The sequence below is a fragment of the Neophocaena asiaeorientalis genome, unplaced genomic scaffold (assembly GCF_003031525.2).
Source record: "Neophocaena asiaeorientalis asiaeorientalis breed wild unplaced genomic scaffold, Neophocaena_asiaeorientalis_V1.1 scaffold95, whole genome shotgun sequence".
Taxonomy (NCBI): Eukaryota; Metazoa; Chordata; class Mammalia; order Artiodactyla; family Phocoenidae; genus Neophocaena; species Neophocaena asiaeorientalis.
This window is the reverse complement of record NW_020174924.1, coordinates 749,184-764,507: the sequence shown is the minus strand read 5'-3', so window position 1 is coordinate 764,507 and position 15,324 is coordinate 749,184. Positions and strand designations below refer to the sequence as shown.

Here is a 15,324-nt window from a genome sequence, read left to right as displayed (position 1 = left end):
CAGAGTTGTTTTATTCAGGTTTTTCAGCTACAAGCATGTTGAAATTTTAGTGTCTTTATTTCTGTAGGCCGGCTCTTCCCAAGGGGCCTCTTCTGGGCTCTCCGTAGTTAAAGTTCTAAGTGCCAGTGAAGTGGCAGCGCTGTCCTCACCAGCAAGCTCTGCTCCTCATATGGGGGGCAAGACGGGAATCGAGGAAAACCGTAGGCTGGAGCACCAGAAGAAGCAAGAGAAAGCAAATCGGATTGTAGCGGAGGCCATTGCTAGGGCCCGTGCCCGGGGCGAACAGAACATACCTCGAGTCCTGAATGAAGATGAGTTGCCTAGCGTTCGGCCTGAGGAGGAAGGTGAAAAGAAACGCAGGAAGAAGAGCAGTGGGGAGAGGCTCAAGGAAGAAAAGCCAAAGAAGAGCAAAACATCTGGTACCTCCAAAACCAAGGGCAAGAGTAAGCTAAAGTAAGTACCACCCTTTGCTCTTTTGACGGGACATTTGAGGGTAGTGCATACATTTTAAAATTCGTGTTGTATTCAGCAGCTACAAAGCTCAAGGTGATCTATCATTAGAAGATAATAAGGCCTTTCTTTTCTCTGTCCCAAGTGAACACCAAGGCACGGGAAAGATAGCCAGTCTTGTGTTAGGGGTTACATTTAAAAGCTGTGCCTGTGTTTTTCTATATTCTTCCCGATTTTGTATCACCATTGTGTGGAAGACTTCTCACTGGCCTCCTACCACCCACACCAGTAAAAGAGAGCTGCTGTAGACATAGCTGCCCTGTTCTTACATTTCATCTGTGAACTGGGGAAGATTTCAGCAGCCACTGTCAGCCTTAAGCAGTCTTGACAGAACCATGGCTTGCCACATAATTCTTGTCACAATTGACAAGAATTCCTTCTGTGTCTTGTAGCTTCACTCCTTTCTCTCTAGTTTCCACTCCCTGAGATTCTTCAGGCTTTGTGGTGTAATTATAATAATGCTTCATATCTGTACAGGATTTTTCAGCTTTAAAAAGCAAGTTTCATATCTGGTATCTTACTTGATCCTCAACAGCTGTCAGGCCAGATGTTATCATCAGTGTTTGCTACTTACGAAACTAATGCCCAGCTAGTGACAGAACTGGAACTAAAACAAGGCCTTGTAATTCTTAGTCAAGAATTCATTCTGCTGTGTCTTCAGGTATTTGTGAATACAGTGGTAACAGAGATTTGTCAGATCTGGTGTAAAGGTCAGCTGGTATTTTAGAAAACCTAATGTCTTCTTTTTTCAAACACGCTGCTCAATAGCTGTGTGTCCCACAGACTGAAGATCTAGACACTTATGCCTGGAGACTTTGTACGTGATGGTTTAGATTAATTATATTTTCTTACTCCTAAATTTTCCTTGCCTTCACTGTAACTGAATTTGGTTTTTCCGTTTTAGCACCATCACTCCTGTGGTGGGTAAGAAGAGAAAGCGAAATACCTCATCTGATAATTCAGATGTGGAAGTCATGCCTGCACAATCACCCCGGGAAGATGAAGAAAGCAGCATTCAGGTAAAAGGAGCCCTGAAGAGCTTACTGAGAAAAATCATGTTTTACTTCTGACAGACAGACCAAGAATAGATACTGAGAGACGATAAGCCTATGCACATTTCACCAGTTTTTCTAAACCAGAGGTAGTCCTAAAAAGTAGAAGAGGCAAGATCTGGTCATGGTCATGTCTTTTAAATTTGAATTTTTTTTAGGCAAAAAGCATATTACTATAAAAAAGCAATATTCATTTTCTCAAATTCCAGTGTTTCAAAGACTAAGCAAATATGAAATTATGCTGCAAGATTGTTGTTTTGGGTATGGCAATACTTTGGTTTCTCTTAGAACTGTCCAGCTATCGCCCTTTTGCCTTACTTCTTTCAAAACTTCAGGGTTTTCAATTCTTGCCAAAACTTCAGGGTTTTGGCGCTGAGAACTGGGGTGTTTAAGGTACAATGTTTTTGCTACCTTTTGAAGATGAGAAACATTGGGAAGAGAATAAAAGAAGCTGGACCAGAAGAACTTTAGTCCTCCATCTCTGTTGCCTTATGGTACCATCTTTGGCTCTAGTTTCCAACCATGGAAAGAATGTGTTGTTAATGATTCAGGAGACCCGTGGTACTTCTAAGTAGCTCTAATGGGCCTGGCCAGGTTACTTAGCTATGTGTAAATTCTTTATTTGAAAAATGGAGGTTTGGACTAAACAAACCTCAGGTGCCTCACTAGCTATCAGTACTTTATAAATGTCTCCCCTCTTCCTTTTTTTCTTTTGATTTGAATTTTATTTTTATTTTTTTATATCCCCTCTTCCTTAATATGCATTCAGTACCTTGATAAACTGAGACTTCGGTTCTTCTGGGGTATGTTTACATGTGAGGATAGCCAAGACATTTTTGAAAAGGAGAATGAGGCAAAAGCTAGATTTAACAGACATTAGAGTATATTATGAAATAATAATTACTAAGAGTTTAAAATTAGAGAAGAAATAAGAGATTAGTAAAAGATAATAGAGTCTAGAAGAGGATTCAAATAGTTGTTATGAGAAGTTAGTATATGAGTTAAAAGGCCATTTATCAGTGAAGGGAATTCCCTGGTGGTCCAGTGGTTAGGACTCTGCACTGTCACTTTCGAGGGCCCAGGTTCAATCCCTGGTCTGGGAACTAAGATCTGCAAGCCGTGTGGTGCAGCCAAAAAAAATAAATAAAAAATAAAAAAATAAAATCAATGGAAAGAAAGATTATTTAATAAATTAAGTTAGGACAACTGGCTACACATTTAGGAAGAAATAAATAAAATTGGATTTCTTGCATTACTCTTTTTTTTTTTTTTGCGGTACGCTGGCCTCCCACTGCCGTGACCTCTCCCGTCGCGGAGGACAGGCTCCGGACGCGCAGGCTCAGCGGCCACGGCTCACGGGCGCAGCCGCTCCGCGGCATGTGGGATCCTCCCGGACCGGGGCACGAACCCGTGTCCCCTGCATCGACAGGCGGACCCCCAACCACTGCGCCACCAGGGAAGCCCCCTTGCATTACTCTTTAACAAAAACAATTTCTAGTTTAATCAAGGGTCTAAATGCAAAAATTGAAATCATGAACCTTTATAAAACATGGATAAGTTTTTTTTTAAATAATTGTAAAATCAGGTAGATCTTTCTAAGGAGAGTATTAAAATTCCCAAGTCATAAAGGGAAAGATCGATACATTTAACTGTATAAAAATTATGCATGGGACTTCCCTGGTGGTGCAGTGGTTGAGAATCCGCCTGCCAATGCAGGGGACATGGGTTCGATCCTTGGTCTGGGAAGATCCCACATGCGGTAGAGCAACTAAGCCTGTGCCACAACTGCTGAGCTTGCGCTCTAGAGCCCGTGAGCCACAACTACTGAGCCTGAGTGCCACAACTACTGAAGCCTGCGTGCCTAGAGCCTGTGCTCTGCAACAAGAGAAGCCACCACAATGAGAAGCCCAAAGAGTAGTCCCTGCTCGCCGCCACTAGAGAAAGCCCGTGCGCAGCAACGAAGACCCAATGCAGCCAAAAATTAATAAATATATTTTTAAAAAAAATTATGCATGTGCAGCAACAACAAAATTCTCTAAACAGCATAGTGGTTAAGACCACAGACTGGAGCAAGATTTCTTGGGTTCTCATCCTAACGCTACTGTTCACTAACATTGTCACTTCAGGCAAGTTTACTTAACCTCTTGGTGTCTCAATTTCCTCATCTCTAAAATGCAGATAGTAATATCTACCAAGTAGGGTTGTTAGGAGGCTTAAATGTAAATGTTTATAAAGCACATAGAACAGTGTTTAGGTAAGAGAGCTTAGTAAGAGTTATATATGTGTTTGTTAAATAAACAAAGGGTTAAATAAGGTGTTTGTTAAATAAACAAAACACAAACTGAAGGCAAATCTTTGTGATACAAGAAATACAAAGATTAAAAAAATTTCAAAAGTGGTGTATTAATATGCTAGGGTTGCCAATACAAAATACCACAGATTGGGTAGCTTAAACAATAGAAATTTATTTTCTCACAGTTCTAAAGGCTAGAAGTCCAAGATCAAGAGGTCAGCAGGTCTGGTTACCTCTGAGACCTCTCTCCTTGGCTTGCAGAGGGCTACCTTCTCACTGTGTCCGCACATGGTCTTTCCTCAGTGCGTATATCCCTGGTGTCTTTGCGTGTGTCCAAATTCCCTCCTCTTTTAAGGACACAAACCCAGTTGAATCAGTGCCCACCCTAACTTAATCACCTCTTTAAAGGCCCTGTCTTCAAATACAGTCACATTCTGAGGTACCAGGGGTTAGGATTTTAACATAAGAATTTGAGGGGATACAATTAAGCCCATAACATTGGTAATACCAGTGTTGGCAATGGAGACCTCACAGTCCCCCAGGTCTTTTCTCCAGAGGTAACCTCTGTTACTATTTTTGTGTATCTTTCCAGAAATATTCTTTACTTTCATGAGCACTCTAATTCCACTACCACTTACTGTATATATTCCATACCTACTCTTCTGTACTGTTGCTTTTTTTCTCCAACAATATATCTTGAAGGTAGTTCTTTATCAAAAAGATAGATCTAGCCATTCTTCCTCACACTCTGTTTTCTATTATGAAAAATTTGAAATATACACCAAAGTAGAGAGATTATTTTTTTATTTTTTGCGGTACACGGGCCCCTCACTGTTGTGGCCTCTTCCGTTGCGGAGCACAGGCTCCGGACGCGCAGGCCCAGTGGCCATGGCTCACGGGCCCAGCCGCTCCGCGGCATGTGGGATCCTCCCAGACCGGGGCACGAACCCGCGTCCCCTGCATCGGCAGGTGGACTCTCAACCACTGCGCCACCAGGGAAGCCCCAAGAGATTATTTAATGACATCCCGTGTTCCATCATCCCAAAAGTTCCCTTGTACCCTCTTTTCAGTCAGTTCACCATCCTCTCCCCCACACCTCCACATAGGCAACCATTGTGCCCCTTTTTATTACCATAGATTAAACTTAGCCTGTTCTTGAACTTCATGTAAATGGAATCACTTAGTATGTACTCTTGGGTCTTACTTTTTTCAGCATAATGTTGTTCAGATTTATTCATGTTGTTGATGTATCTGAAGTTCATTCTTTTTTTTTTTTCTTGAGAAACATTTTTATTTATGAATATAGCACAGTGTTTATTCATTCTATTAGACATTTGGTTTATTCCCAATTTGGAGCTGTTATGAGTAAGCCTGCAATGAACAGTCTCAGTACACATACTTTGTGGACATAGGTTTTCACTTCTCGTAGCTAAATTCCCAGGAGTTGATAGACGGTGGGGTAGTTAAACATTTAACCATTTAACTTTACAAGAATCTGCCAGCTTCCGAAGTGATTGTGTCATTTTACACTTCCACCAGCAGTGAGAGTTCCACTATCACTTCATATATTTTGACTATAGCATAATTTGTTTAACCAATCCCCTGTTGATAGGCATTTAGGTTTTCTCTGGTCTTCTACTACCACAAGTAATGCTGCAGAGTTTTGTATATATGTGCAAATTTATCTGTAGGATAATATCTTTGAAGTGGAATTGTTGGATCAAAGGGTATTGTCAAATTTTCTTCTATAGAAATTTTCTTCATGCCAGTGTGTACTCTCACCAACAATGTGTGCGTTCCTGTTTCAAATATTTGATCCAACTTTCTGATTTTTGCCACTCGGTTAGGTGCAAGAGAAAAAAAAAGGGGGATCTCAGTTTAGTTTTCAGTTGTAACAGTTTTATTCTGAGTGTGAGCATCATTTTACACTAAAAGCCATTCTGTTTTTTTCTATGAACTATTTATGTTATTTGCCCATATTTCTATTGTGTTGATCTTTTTCTTAGTGATTCAAAAGACCTCTTTATGCTTGGGAAATGTATCATATGGCATTTTTTCTCTAGTTTATTATTTGTCTCAACTTTGTTTATGATGGATTATATTGATATTACTCAGATATCTTAAACTTTTTACAAGGTCAAATTGATCAATTTATTAGAAACACCTTCTCTACTCCAGGATTATAAAAAAAAATTCTTCCACATCTTCTTTAAGAAATTTTATGTCTTTTTTTTAACTTTTAAATCTTGCAGTCTTTTTGTAGATTTGTTTCTTACATCCACTAGACGGCTAGTCATCTGTTTTCAATCCCATTTTATAGAATAATCCACTTTTTCCTCACTGATTAGAAGTTCTGTTTTTATCATGTTCTAAATCCACATAAGTATTTTAGTCTATATCTGAACATTATTTCCTTGACTTGTTTATCTCTTCTTGGAGAGGTACCAAGTTGTGTTAATTAGTATAGCTTTATATTGTCCTTAATATCTGGTAAGGCCAGGTATACTTCTTCATATTTTTCCTGGTTATTCTTAGATGTTTAGTTCTCCATTTGAATTTTAGAATCAGCTTATCTAATTAAAAAATTCTGTTAATTTTGTTTTTCAAATTTATGTGATTAGGGAGGGTATATATATTTCACTATTTATTCAACTCTTTTAATGTCCTATAGCGCTTTAAAGTTTTCTTCACATAGATTTTATATATTTCTTACTAAATTTAATGCTTAAGATAATTAATATTTTCTCAGAAAAAGAATATTTTCTTTTATTGTATTTTCTGCCTTAGTCTCTATAAGAATGCTATTGATTTTTAAAAATTAATTTTATGCCAAGCAAGTTTACTCATTTTCAGTAGTTCTGCTTCTAATGACTCATTTGATTTTGGGCTTTCCAGGGGTTATAATCATGATTGAAAAATAATAATTTTGTCTCTCCATCCTTCCTAATTTTTTTATCATGAGCTGCAAGTATTACTTAGATTATTTAATTAAAAAATCTTTTACTCAACCATTTGAAAGAATAAGGCCGATTTGAAATGTATTGATATGGAAAACATCTCCAAGAGAAATGCTAACAGAAAAGTAAGCAGCAGAACAATACATACAGTATGATCCTATTTATTAAAACAAACAAAAAAACTATAGAACTAAAACAAAGGAACAATTAGAAACAAAATGTTCTTGCACCTTTGCACTCCAGGGTTGTTCCTCCTCTGAAGTTCATTGCACTCTGCAGGTTGAGAGTCCTGTTTCAGTTTTCTAAGAGCCCCTTGCCAATAGGTTACTTTCAGGTGGAATCTGATACTTTGATAAAACAATTCAGCAAGTTAATATATATTCAGTACATAGAATAAGTTACATGATTTGACATCACATAATTTGATAAATAAGCTATTTATCATCTTTTGGTTTAATGTTTCATAGGGATTTTGGAGTCAAATCTAAGTATATGACTATAGGCGAATAGTTTTAAAGGTTTTCTCCTTGAGAGACCCAAGCAGTTATTTTAACCATTTTTGCCTCTATAGAAGAGACGCTCAAACCGCCAAGTTAAACGGAAAAAATATACAGAGGATCTGGATATAAAGATCACAGATGATGAAGAAGAAGAAGAAGTAGATGTAACTGGTCCAATCAAAACTGAGCCTATCCTGCCTGAGCCAGTGCAGGAACCAGATGGCGAGACTTTGCCTTCCATGCAGTTCTTTGTGGTAAGCTGAGAACTTAAGCAATTTGAGACCTTTGTCTTGCTGCTCACAATCTCTGTTGACTGACTGCATCTTTTGCTACAGGAGAATCCCAGTGAAGAAGATGCAGCCATTGTAGACAAAGTGCTTTCTATGCGTATTGTGAAGAAGGAGGTGAGGCCTCTATTTTTAATGTCAGCCCATAATGCTGCAGTTACAGGCTGTATGTAATGAGCACCTTTGGATGTCAGGCTATATTGCTACAGTGTAGTTACAAGAGATGGTGGAGAAAAGTTAGGTGGAAAGTAGGAACTGTCTTATTGCCACTTCTTTCGCTTATTTGTTTAAACTGGAAAAGGGCTTATTTTCTCCAGCTGTCAAGCCTCCAGCATTGAAATACCAGATTAAGATTTTTAGTCCCTTAGTCAGTAATATATTCTGGGAGCATTGGTATGAAGCTCTACCATGTGTGTTAAAATGAAAAGTTCTCTTTGACAAATAAGTTTAGTAACTGTAATTTCTTTCTTCTCAGCTTCCTTCTGGACAATATACTGAAGCAGAAGAATTCTTTGTGAAGTACAAGAACTAGTATGTGATCTGTGCAAAAAAGCTTTTCACCCCAAATTCCTCAGGGTTCTAAAAAGTTCTCCTGTGTAGTCTATCCTGGGTGGGAATGTGTCCCTTTTTTTATAGTCTCCTCGCCTGTTTTTGGTGAGGAAAATGTCTATTCAGAGAGAAGCTCAGGAATTGACTCTTTATATTTACCTGCAGAAAGGTGGGGTGAGGATGGTTCCTGATAAAATCTCTTGTAAAATCCTCTTTACGTTAGTCTAAGATTAAGACCTTGCTGCTCAGAGTGTGATCCGTGGACCAGCAGAGTTAGCATCAGTTGGGTGCCTGTTAGAAATGTGAACTTTCAAGCCTACCCTAGACCAGGTGGTTTGTGTGCAAAATCAAGTTTAAGAAGCACTGACCTAAGAGATTGTCTCCCCATTGAAGCACATAGTCTTATGTCTGCTTCTGGCTAATCCCCACATCTCAGACACTAGCTGACCAATTCCCCTTTCTCACACTGTGACTGGCTATTTCCATCCCCTTTAGCTCCTATCTACACTGTGAGTGGGCTACCATCTCCCAACTAGAGAAGGATAAGAGGATCCATCAAAAACTAAAGCGCTTCAAAACCAAAATGGCTCAGATGAGACACTTCTTCCATGAGGTAATTAGGAATAGGTATTGCCTATCATTTATTTCATAGAAGCATAAATTACTGGGGTTATCAACCTTGACTGATTCTTCAAAAGGCTCATAGTTGCTTTGTATATATGGGTATAAAGTGTTCATTTTGATCGTTGGACTTTTCTTACTTAATTGTCCCAGGCTTTGTTTTACCAGGTCTAAATATGGTATTTTTATAAGTTATAGGGTACTTGGAAATTGAGTTTTTTGATATTCATGAAGTATTTTCAAAACAGATGGTAAACTGACCTCTGGTCCACTTGCAACATTCTTGTCCCTCTAATGTCAGTCTTCAGCAGTTGATGGTATCTGTAGACAGAAGCAACCATATCATTAAGAGAGAACATTTATTTTCTCAAATTTCGAATCCAGTATAACTAGAAATAGTGATAAAGGAGCTTTAATACACCATACCCAGTGTTACTACTAGTTAAGTACTGGAACATCTGTAAGGGTCTCTTGAGCTGTATTTTAACTCTCGATTTTGCTTTGAAAGCTTTGTATACATATACCTTTCCCAAAATGGGATTTTTCATTACTGAGTGCCTTGAGAAGAAGAATTCTTTCTCAAAGCTTCTTAAGACCTAAAGAGGAGGACTTCCCTGGTGGCACAGTGGTTAAGAATCCACCTGCCAGTGCAGGGGACACAGGTTTGAACCCTGGTCCGGGAAGATCCCACACGCTGTGGAGCGACTAAGCCCGTGCGCCACAACTACTGAGCTTGCACTCTAGAGCCCATGTGCCACAACTGCTGAGCCTGCGTGCCACAACTACTGAGCCCGCACACCACAACTATTGAAGCCTGCGCGCCTAGAACCTGTGCTCTGCAGCAAGAGAAGCCACTGCAGTGAGAAGCCCGCACACTGCAACGAAGAGTAGCCCCCGTTGGCCACAACTAGAGAAAGCCCACGTGCAGCAACAAAGACCCAATGCAGCCAAAAAATAAATAAATAAATAAATTTATTTTTAAAAAAAACCTAAAGAGGAGCTAGTAAGAAAGAGTGAAAGAAGGAATAATGTATAGCTTCAGCAAAAAACCCCAGCTGTGGCCAAATACATCTGAAAAAACTGTATCACCAGGTTTGCCAATAAATGAGTTACTTTCCACATCACTTGGAGAGGGCAAGTCGGGCCATGTAGGTTTTATAATATCTTTTTATATGAAAATAATGATAATTGCATCGTGGGGGTTTCTTTGTTTTTTGGTCTATGTTCTTTTAAAGCCTAATTTGAGAAATGTATGATGAAACTAATCCCATTCCAATTGGTATTAGATATATAATTTGTGACCCTTGAACCAAGCTCTGCTAACTGACTTGTATGCCAGTTTTGCCTTTATAGGTAGGCCATTTAACCAAATAAATTATTCATTTATTCATTGTTTATTATGTGCTAGTCACTATGGTAAACAAATCACACATGGTCTGTGTTCTCATGTAGCTCACTGTCTAATGGGGAGTGAGAAAGATTTAAAAATAATTCAAATTGTGGTAAGTGCCAGGAAAGAAAGAGCACAGGAAGACCTAATAAAAAAATGCCTACTTTGGATGATCAGTGAAGACTTCACTGAGAATTGAATTATGAATGAGTTAGTAAGACCATGAACACATGTAAATAGTATCTCTGGCATGGGAAATAGCAATATATGAAAGCCCTGAGACAGGATGAGGAACTGAAAGGACAGTGGGATTGATGTACGATAGAGAGTGAGTGGCCCGAAATGAGATCAGAAATTTAGGCAAGCAGGTGCTTATAGACCTTTTAGTTTTGTTTTTATTCTAAGTGCAAAGGGGGAAACCACTGGACTATTTAAAACAGGTGAAAGCACATCCAATTTTCTTTTTTTTTTTTTTTCTGGTACGCGGGCCTCTCACTGTTCTGGCCTCTCCCGTTGCGGAGCACAGGCTCCGGACGCGCAGGCTCAGCGGCCATGGCTCACGGGCCTAGCCGCCCCGCGGCATGTGGGATCTTCCCAGACTGGGGCACGAACCCGTGTCCCCTGCATCGGCAGGCGGACTCTCAACCCCTGAGCCACCAGGGAAGCCCCAATTTTCATTTTTAAAAGATCATCTAGGGTTTCCCTGGTGGCGCAGTGGTTAAGAATCTCCCCGCCAACACAGGGGACACGGGTTCGAGCCCTGGTCCGGGAAGATCCCACATGCTGCAGAGCAACAGAGCCCGTGCACCACAACTACTGAGCCTGCGCTCTAGAGCCTGCGCTCTGCAACAAGAGAAGCCACCGCAGTGAGAAGCCCGCGCACCACAACGAAGAGTAGCCCCCGCTTGCCACAACTAGAGAAAGACTGTGCACAGCAACGAAGACCCAACACAGCCATAAATAAAATTTATTAAAAAAAAAAGCTCATCTAGACTTTGGATTGGAGAAGAGTAAGCGTGAAAGTAGGATGAGCAGTAAGGAGGCTGTTGAAGTTTTCTAGATGAGAAATTAAGGCTTATAGCAGAGTGCTTTCAGTGGTTAGAGAGAATGGATAGATTTGAGTTTACTTTAAAGTAGAATTGACAGGATTTGGTGTGATGGCTTATATAGATAGGTTTCTGGTCTGAGCAAATGGCTTGAGGTAGAGTCATTTATTAAAGAATGGAAGATTTTAGAAGCAACTGATTTGGGGAAAATCAAGATTTTAGTTTAGACCATGTTAAGCTTAAAATTCTGTAACACATTTCTATCAAGGAGATAGATATACAAATCTGGATTTTTTAGGCTGCAATTTAACTTTGGAATGTATCAGCATATACATAATTATTAAAGCCTTAATAATGAATAGAGTCACCTTCGGGAAAGTTCTATACTTTCTAATAGTTCTGTACTTTTTAAAATTTCTTTCTATAAGGCAATGGATGTAAGCCCAGGGCCAATCCTTAAGCAATTCTCACAAATTTAGAGGACCAGGTGAAGAAGGGACTGTTTGCCAGAGTGGTAGGAGAAAGATTAGGAAAAAGATATGTCACAAAAATCAGGGGGAAAGTGTCTTAAGAAAGAAAGAGATTTTTCCTTAAGGTTTCTTTGAGATCTTTCTTTGAAGCCTTGGGTTATTTATCTTGGGATACCACCCAAAGTTGGATACCAGTGACTTAGGAAAAAAAGAGCCAGTGAAGGTGACTGAGAATTGGCCAAAACAAAAAGTGAAACCAAAATAAAGGCTACCGAAGAGAATATGGTGTCTCAGAAAAGCCTAGGGAAGAGAGTGCTTTGGGGAGAGAATAATGAATTGTTCAATACTTTGTATAGGTAAATTAAGGTGAGTACAGAAACGTTTCCATTATGTTTGGCAATTTGGAGATCATTAATAACCTCGACAAGAGTAGTTCCATTGTGTGATGGAAGTAGAAAGAAGAGTGGAATGGGTGGACAAGTAAGTGAAGGAAGTGATGAAATGGAGGTACTGTGTGTTTAAAACTCTTGGAAAAGTTTGGGTATGAAGCAGAACAAAAGAATAGTTGGAGGGGGATGTAGAGTCAGGGAGGTCTTTTTAAGACGTGAAGTTGCCTGGTTGGGGAACTAAGATCCCACATACCGCAACTAAGCCCATGCTCTCTAGAGCCCACGCACCGCAACTAGAGACACTGCGTGCCGCAACTAGAGAGCCCACGTGCCACAACTAGAGAGCCCATGCGCCACAACTAGAGAAGACTGTGTGCCACAATGAAGAGCCCACGCACTGCATTGAAGACCCAGCGCAGCCAAAATAAATAATTAATTAAAGAAAAGATGAGAAATAGTCAAGCATGGTTGTATGTTATGGGCATGCTCCAGTAGAGAGAGATTCCTAAGAAGGCAAGAAGGAATGGAATCCAAAGCATATATGGAGAGAATGGCCTCTGTTAGGGAGTAGTGACACTTTATCTGGTAACAGGCAAGAGGATAGATGCAAATACATGTAAGTGTGTAGGATGTGGTATTATGAAAATGGGGAACTCCCTTCTTTTCTCTTAATAAATTTTGAAGTAGGGTTATCAGCTAAAGGTTGCATGGAGCAGTGTGTTTCCTGAACAGTGATCTTTTGGTCTTATTGTTTGATTTCATAATTCCTCTAGGACGAAGAGCCCTTCAACCCAGACTATGTAGAGGTGGATAGGATATTGGATGAGTCTCACAGCATTGACAAGGACAATGGGGAGGTGAGTTGGGGCGTGGAGGAACATGAATGGCCTCTTAAAGATTTCTGCCTGTCTGCTTGCCCATCCTTTATTTTTCACATATGGCTGAAAAATTTCTTGGACTGAAAAGGTACTTCTGAATTTTTCTGAGAGGTACTTAGAATGATACTGGGAAGGTAAAGGAGAACAGAGAGAGGCTAAAACGAAAGATTCTCAAATATCTGGGAGCTGTTTTACAAAGACTCATTAACCTTGGCCTCATTTTCTCACAGATTTTATATGGGAGACCCTTGACCTTCAGTTGGGGGTGAGAGGTAGGGATGGAGAAAGGGATACTTTACGAATCTCCAAATTTGTGAATATAAAAATACTTGCATAGACTCATAGCTTTCTTCATGTTGTTGAGAATTATTTATTTCCTGTACTTAGCATCAGTTAAATGCATTTTCATTTGTCACTAAAACAGATACACTGCATTTGTGTCAGTACCTTTAAACAGATGTGAGGTCCTATTCCCACAGGTTCAGATTCAGTACATCTAGGGTGGGATCCAGAGATCTGTATTTTTAAGTTGGTTCTCCAAGGGCTTCTCATGCATAGTTTGATTTGGGAACCACAGCACTAAAGCTTTCTTAGATTGGGTAGCTGATTTTAGATATGCTGAAACACTAGGTGATATGTTTTCATTAATCACTTTTTTTCATTTTCCAAATAAGAGTTGTATAGATCTAAGCCACCAGTGAATTCAGCATTGCTCTCATTTAAATTTACTTAGGCCATGACCCACCTTTTTGTTAGAACTCTTCTCGCTTCAAGTCATAGTTGTTGGTTTAACTTTGCAGGGCCACATTTCATCAAGTTGTCATCACTTCAGTCACTGCTTACAGAGTGGGTAGCAGAGCCTTGTTAAGACATCAGTGCTGGATGGTGGGCTGGGCTCACTCACAAGCTAAATGACTTGCTCCCATATATCATCTGTACAGGACCTAAGAGTCAAAGTCTTCCCTCTGTAAAATTCCCAGTTTATTTTATAAGCCTTCAGCATTTCTCAGATGGAACCTTAGATGTCCAAGGCCCGTTACAATTCAGTGTCTTTAAATCCTAAGAAGAATGCCTCAGAAAACATATCTTCTGCTTTTGGGGTTAGGGGTGGGAATTACTGCTTATTGTTCATTTGTGGGAGGTGAGAGTGGAATGGACCAGTTATTAGTCAGGACAGGTTAGCTACTGTTAAATTATTCTCATCGCTTTCAGGATCTCAGCCTTCCCAGCCTTGAAAATCTTATGCTCTCTATCACTATACTTACACCTTCATCTTCCAAAAGTAATTGGACTTTGATTAGGCTCCTCTGGAATGTATTGGGACCAGTATGACAGATGAAAGTGTTTTAGTACCCTGGTACTGTAATTTATGTTCCCAGTGTTGGATAAAAACGTTCTGTTTGCCCATTTCCCCCTCTTCTCCAAAATGAGTTTGTCATCCTTATTACATTACCCAATAGTGGAAATAAATATTATAATAAATATTAAAGTCCTTGGAAGAGTAAGGGTGCTGGAAATATGTGACGTGGACAAATGTCTTTATGTAGAAAGTGACCTGAGTCACTACAGTAAAGAAAAAGGTCAAAGAGAAATTACATTAATTCTAGGTATTCCTTGATCTATATCTCTATTGAGACACATATCTTCATACTTCTTGCTGGCTGTTTTAAGGGGTATTCTATGAGTTGATAATTAGAGATTTCCTGGTGATTACACTAGGCCCAGTCTAATTCTTCTCGATTCATATAAGCTAAATATGGAAATGCAGTCCGGTCAGTGATCAGTCATCTTGAGTAGTGAGAATAGGAGCCATATTACCACTGGTCACTGCGCCGTCCCTTGCACTAGAATGCCTACATAGAGCATAGCACCGTAGTTGGAGCTTCAGCATTTCCCCTTCCTCTTCACTCTTAGCTCTCTTCGGGGATACCTCTTGCAGTTATCTCCTAGCTTCCTGGGGCTCGCAAGAAAATCTCTTTACCACCATATGGCTGCTCTTTGAAATAGCATCTGCGCTGAGAGCTCCAGGAGCTCAGAAGCCCAGTGATTTCAGTCCTGCTCTGCTCCTATGGATTTAACCTGTTCTTTGCTTCTACAGTAGCCTGGCTTCTACTGTATCAAATCTGGTGCCAGGAGGATAGTATGAAACAGGGCTACCATATCTTTTAATTCAATAATTAACAATAATTAATTCAGTTCAACAATTCAATTTCAGTCTAATTGAACACAATAAAGGATTTTTTGTGTTTGTTTAATCTGCTTGGTTGGTGAGCCTAACGTTTCAGTGCTTAGTGTTCTAGATGGTGCTGGGTAGGAATTTCACTTGCAGATTCTGATAAATTGTCTGGAAGCAGGATCAGAGCCATAAATAGTACAGTGCAT

General features: G+C 39.7%; 1 protein-coding gene across 7 annotated transcripts in view; it reads left to right on the top strand.

Annotated features, from left to right (window-relative positions):
- The window catches only part of CHD8 (chromodomain helicase DNA binding protein 8), a 57,012-nt gene that overhangs the window by 20,560 nt on the left and 21,128 nt on the right, over nucleotides 1–15,324 (top strand). For all 7 annotated transcript variants that reach the window (XM_024761259.1, XM_024761255.1, XM_024761261.1 and 4 more), the window contains 7 exons: nucleotides 68–453; nucleotides 1,415–1,529; nucleotides 7,384–7,566; nucleotides 7,648–7,716; nucleotides 8,075–8,130; nucleotides 8,644–8,761; nucleotides 12,838–12,921. In XM_024761259.1, coding sequence (XP_024617027.1) covers nucleotides 68–453; nucleotides 1,415–1,529; nucleotides 7,384–7,566; nucleotides 7,648–7,716; nucleotides 8,075–8,130; nucleotides 8,644–8,761; nucleotides 12,838–12,921 — 1,011 coding nt within the window. The remainder of the gene's footprint in view (nucleotides 1–67; nucleotides 454–1,414; nucleotides 1,530–7,383; nucleotides 7,567–7,647; nucleotides 7,717–8,074; nucleotides 8,131–8,643; nucleotides 8,762–12,837; nucleotides 12,922–15,324) is intronic.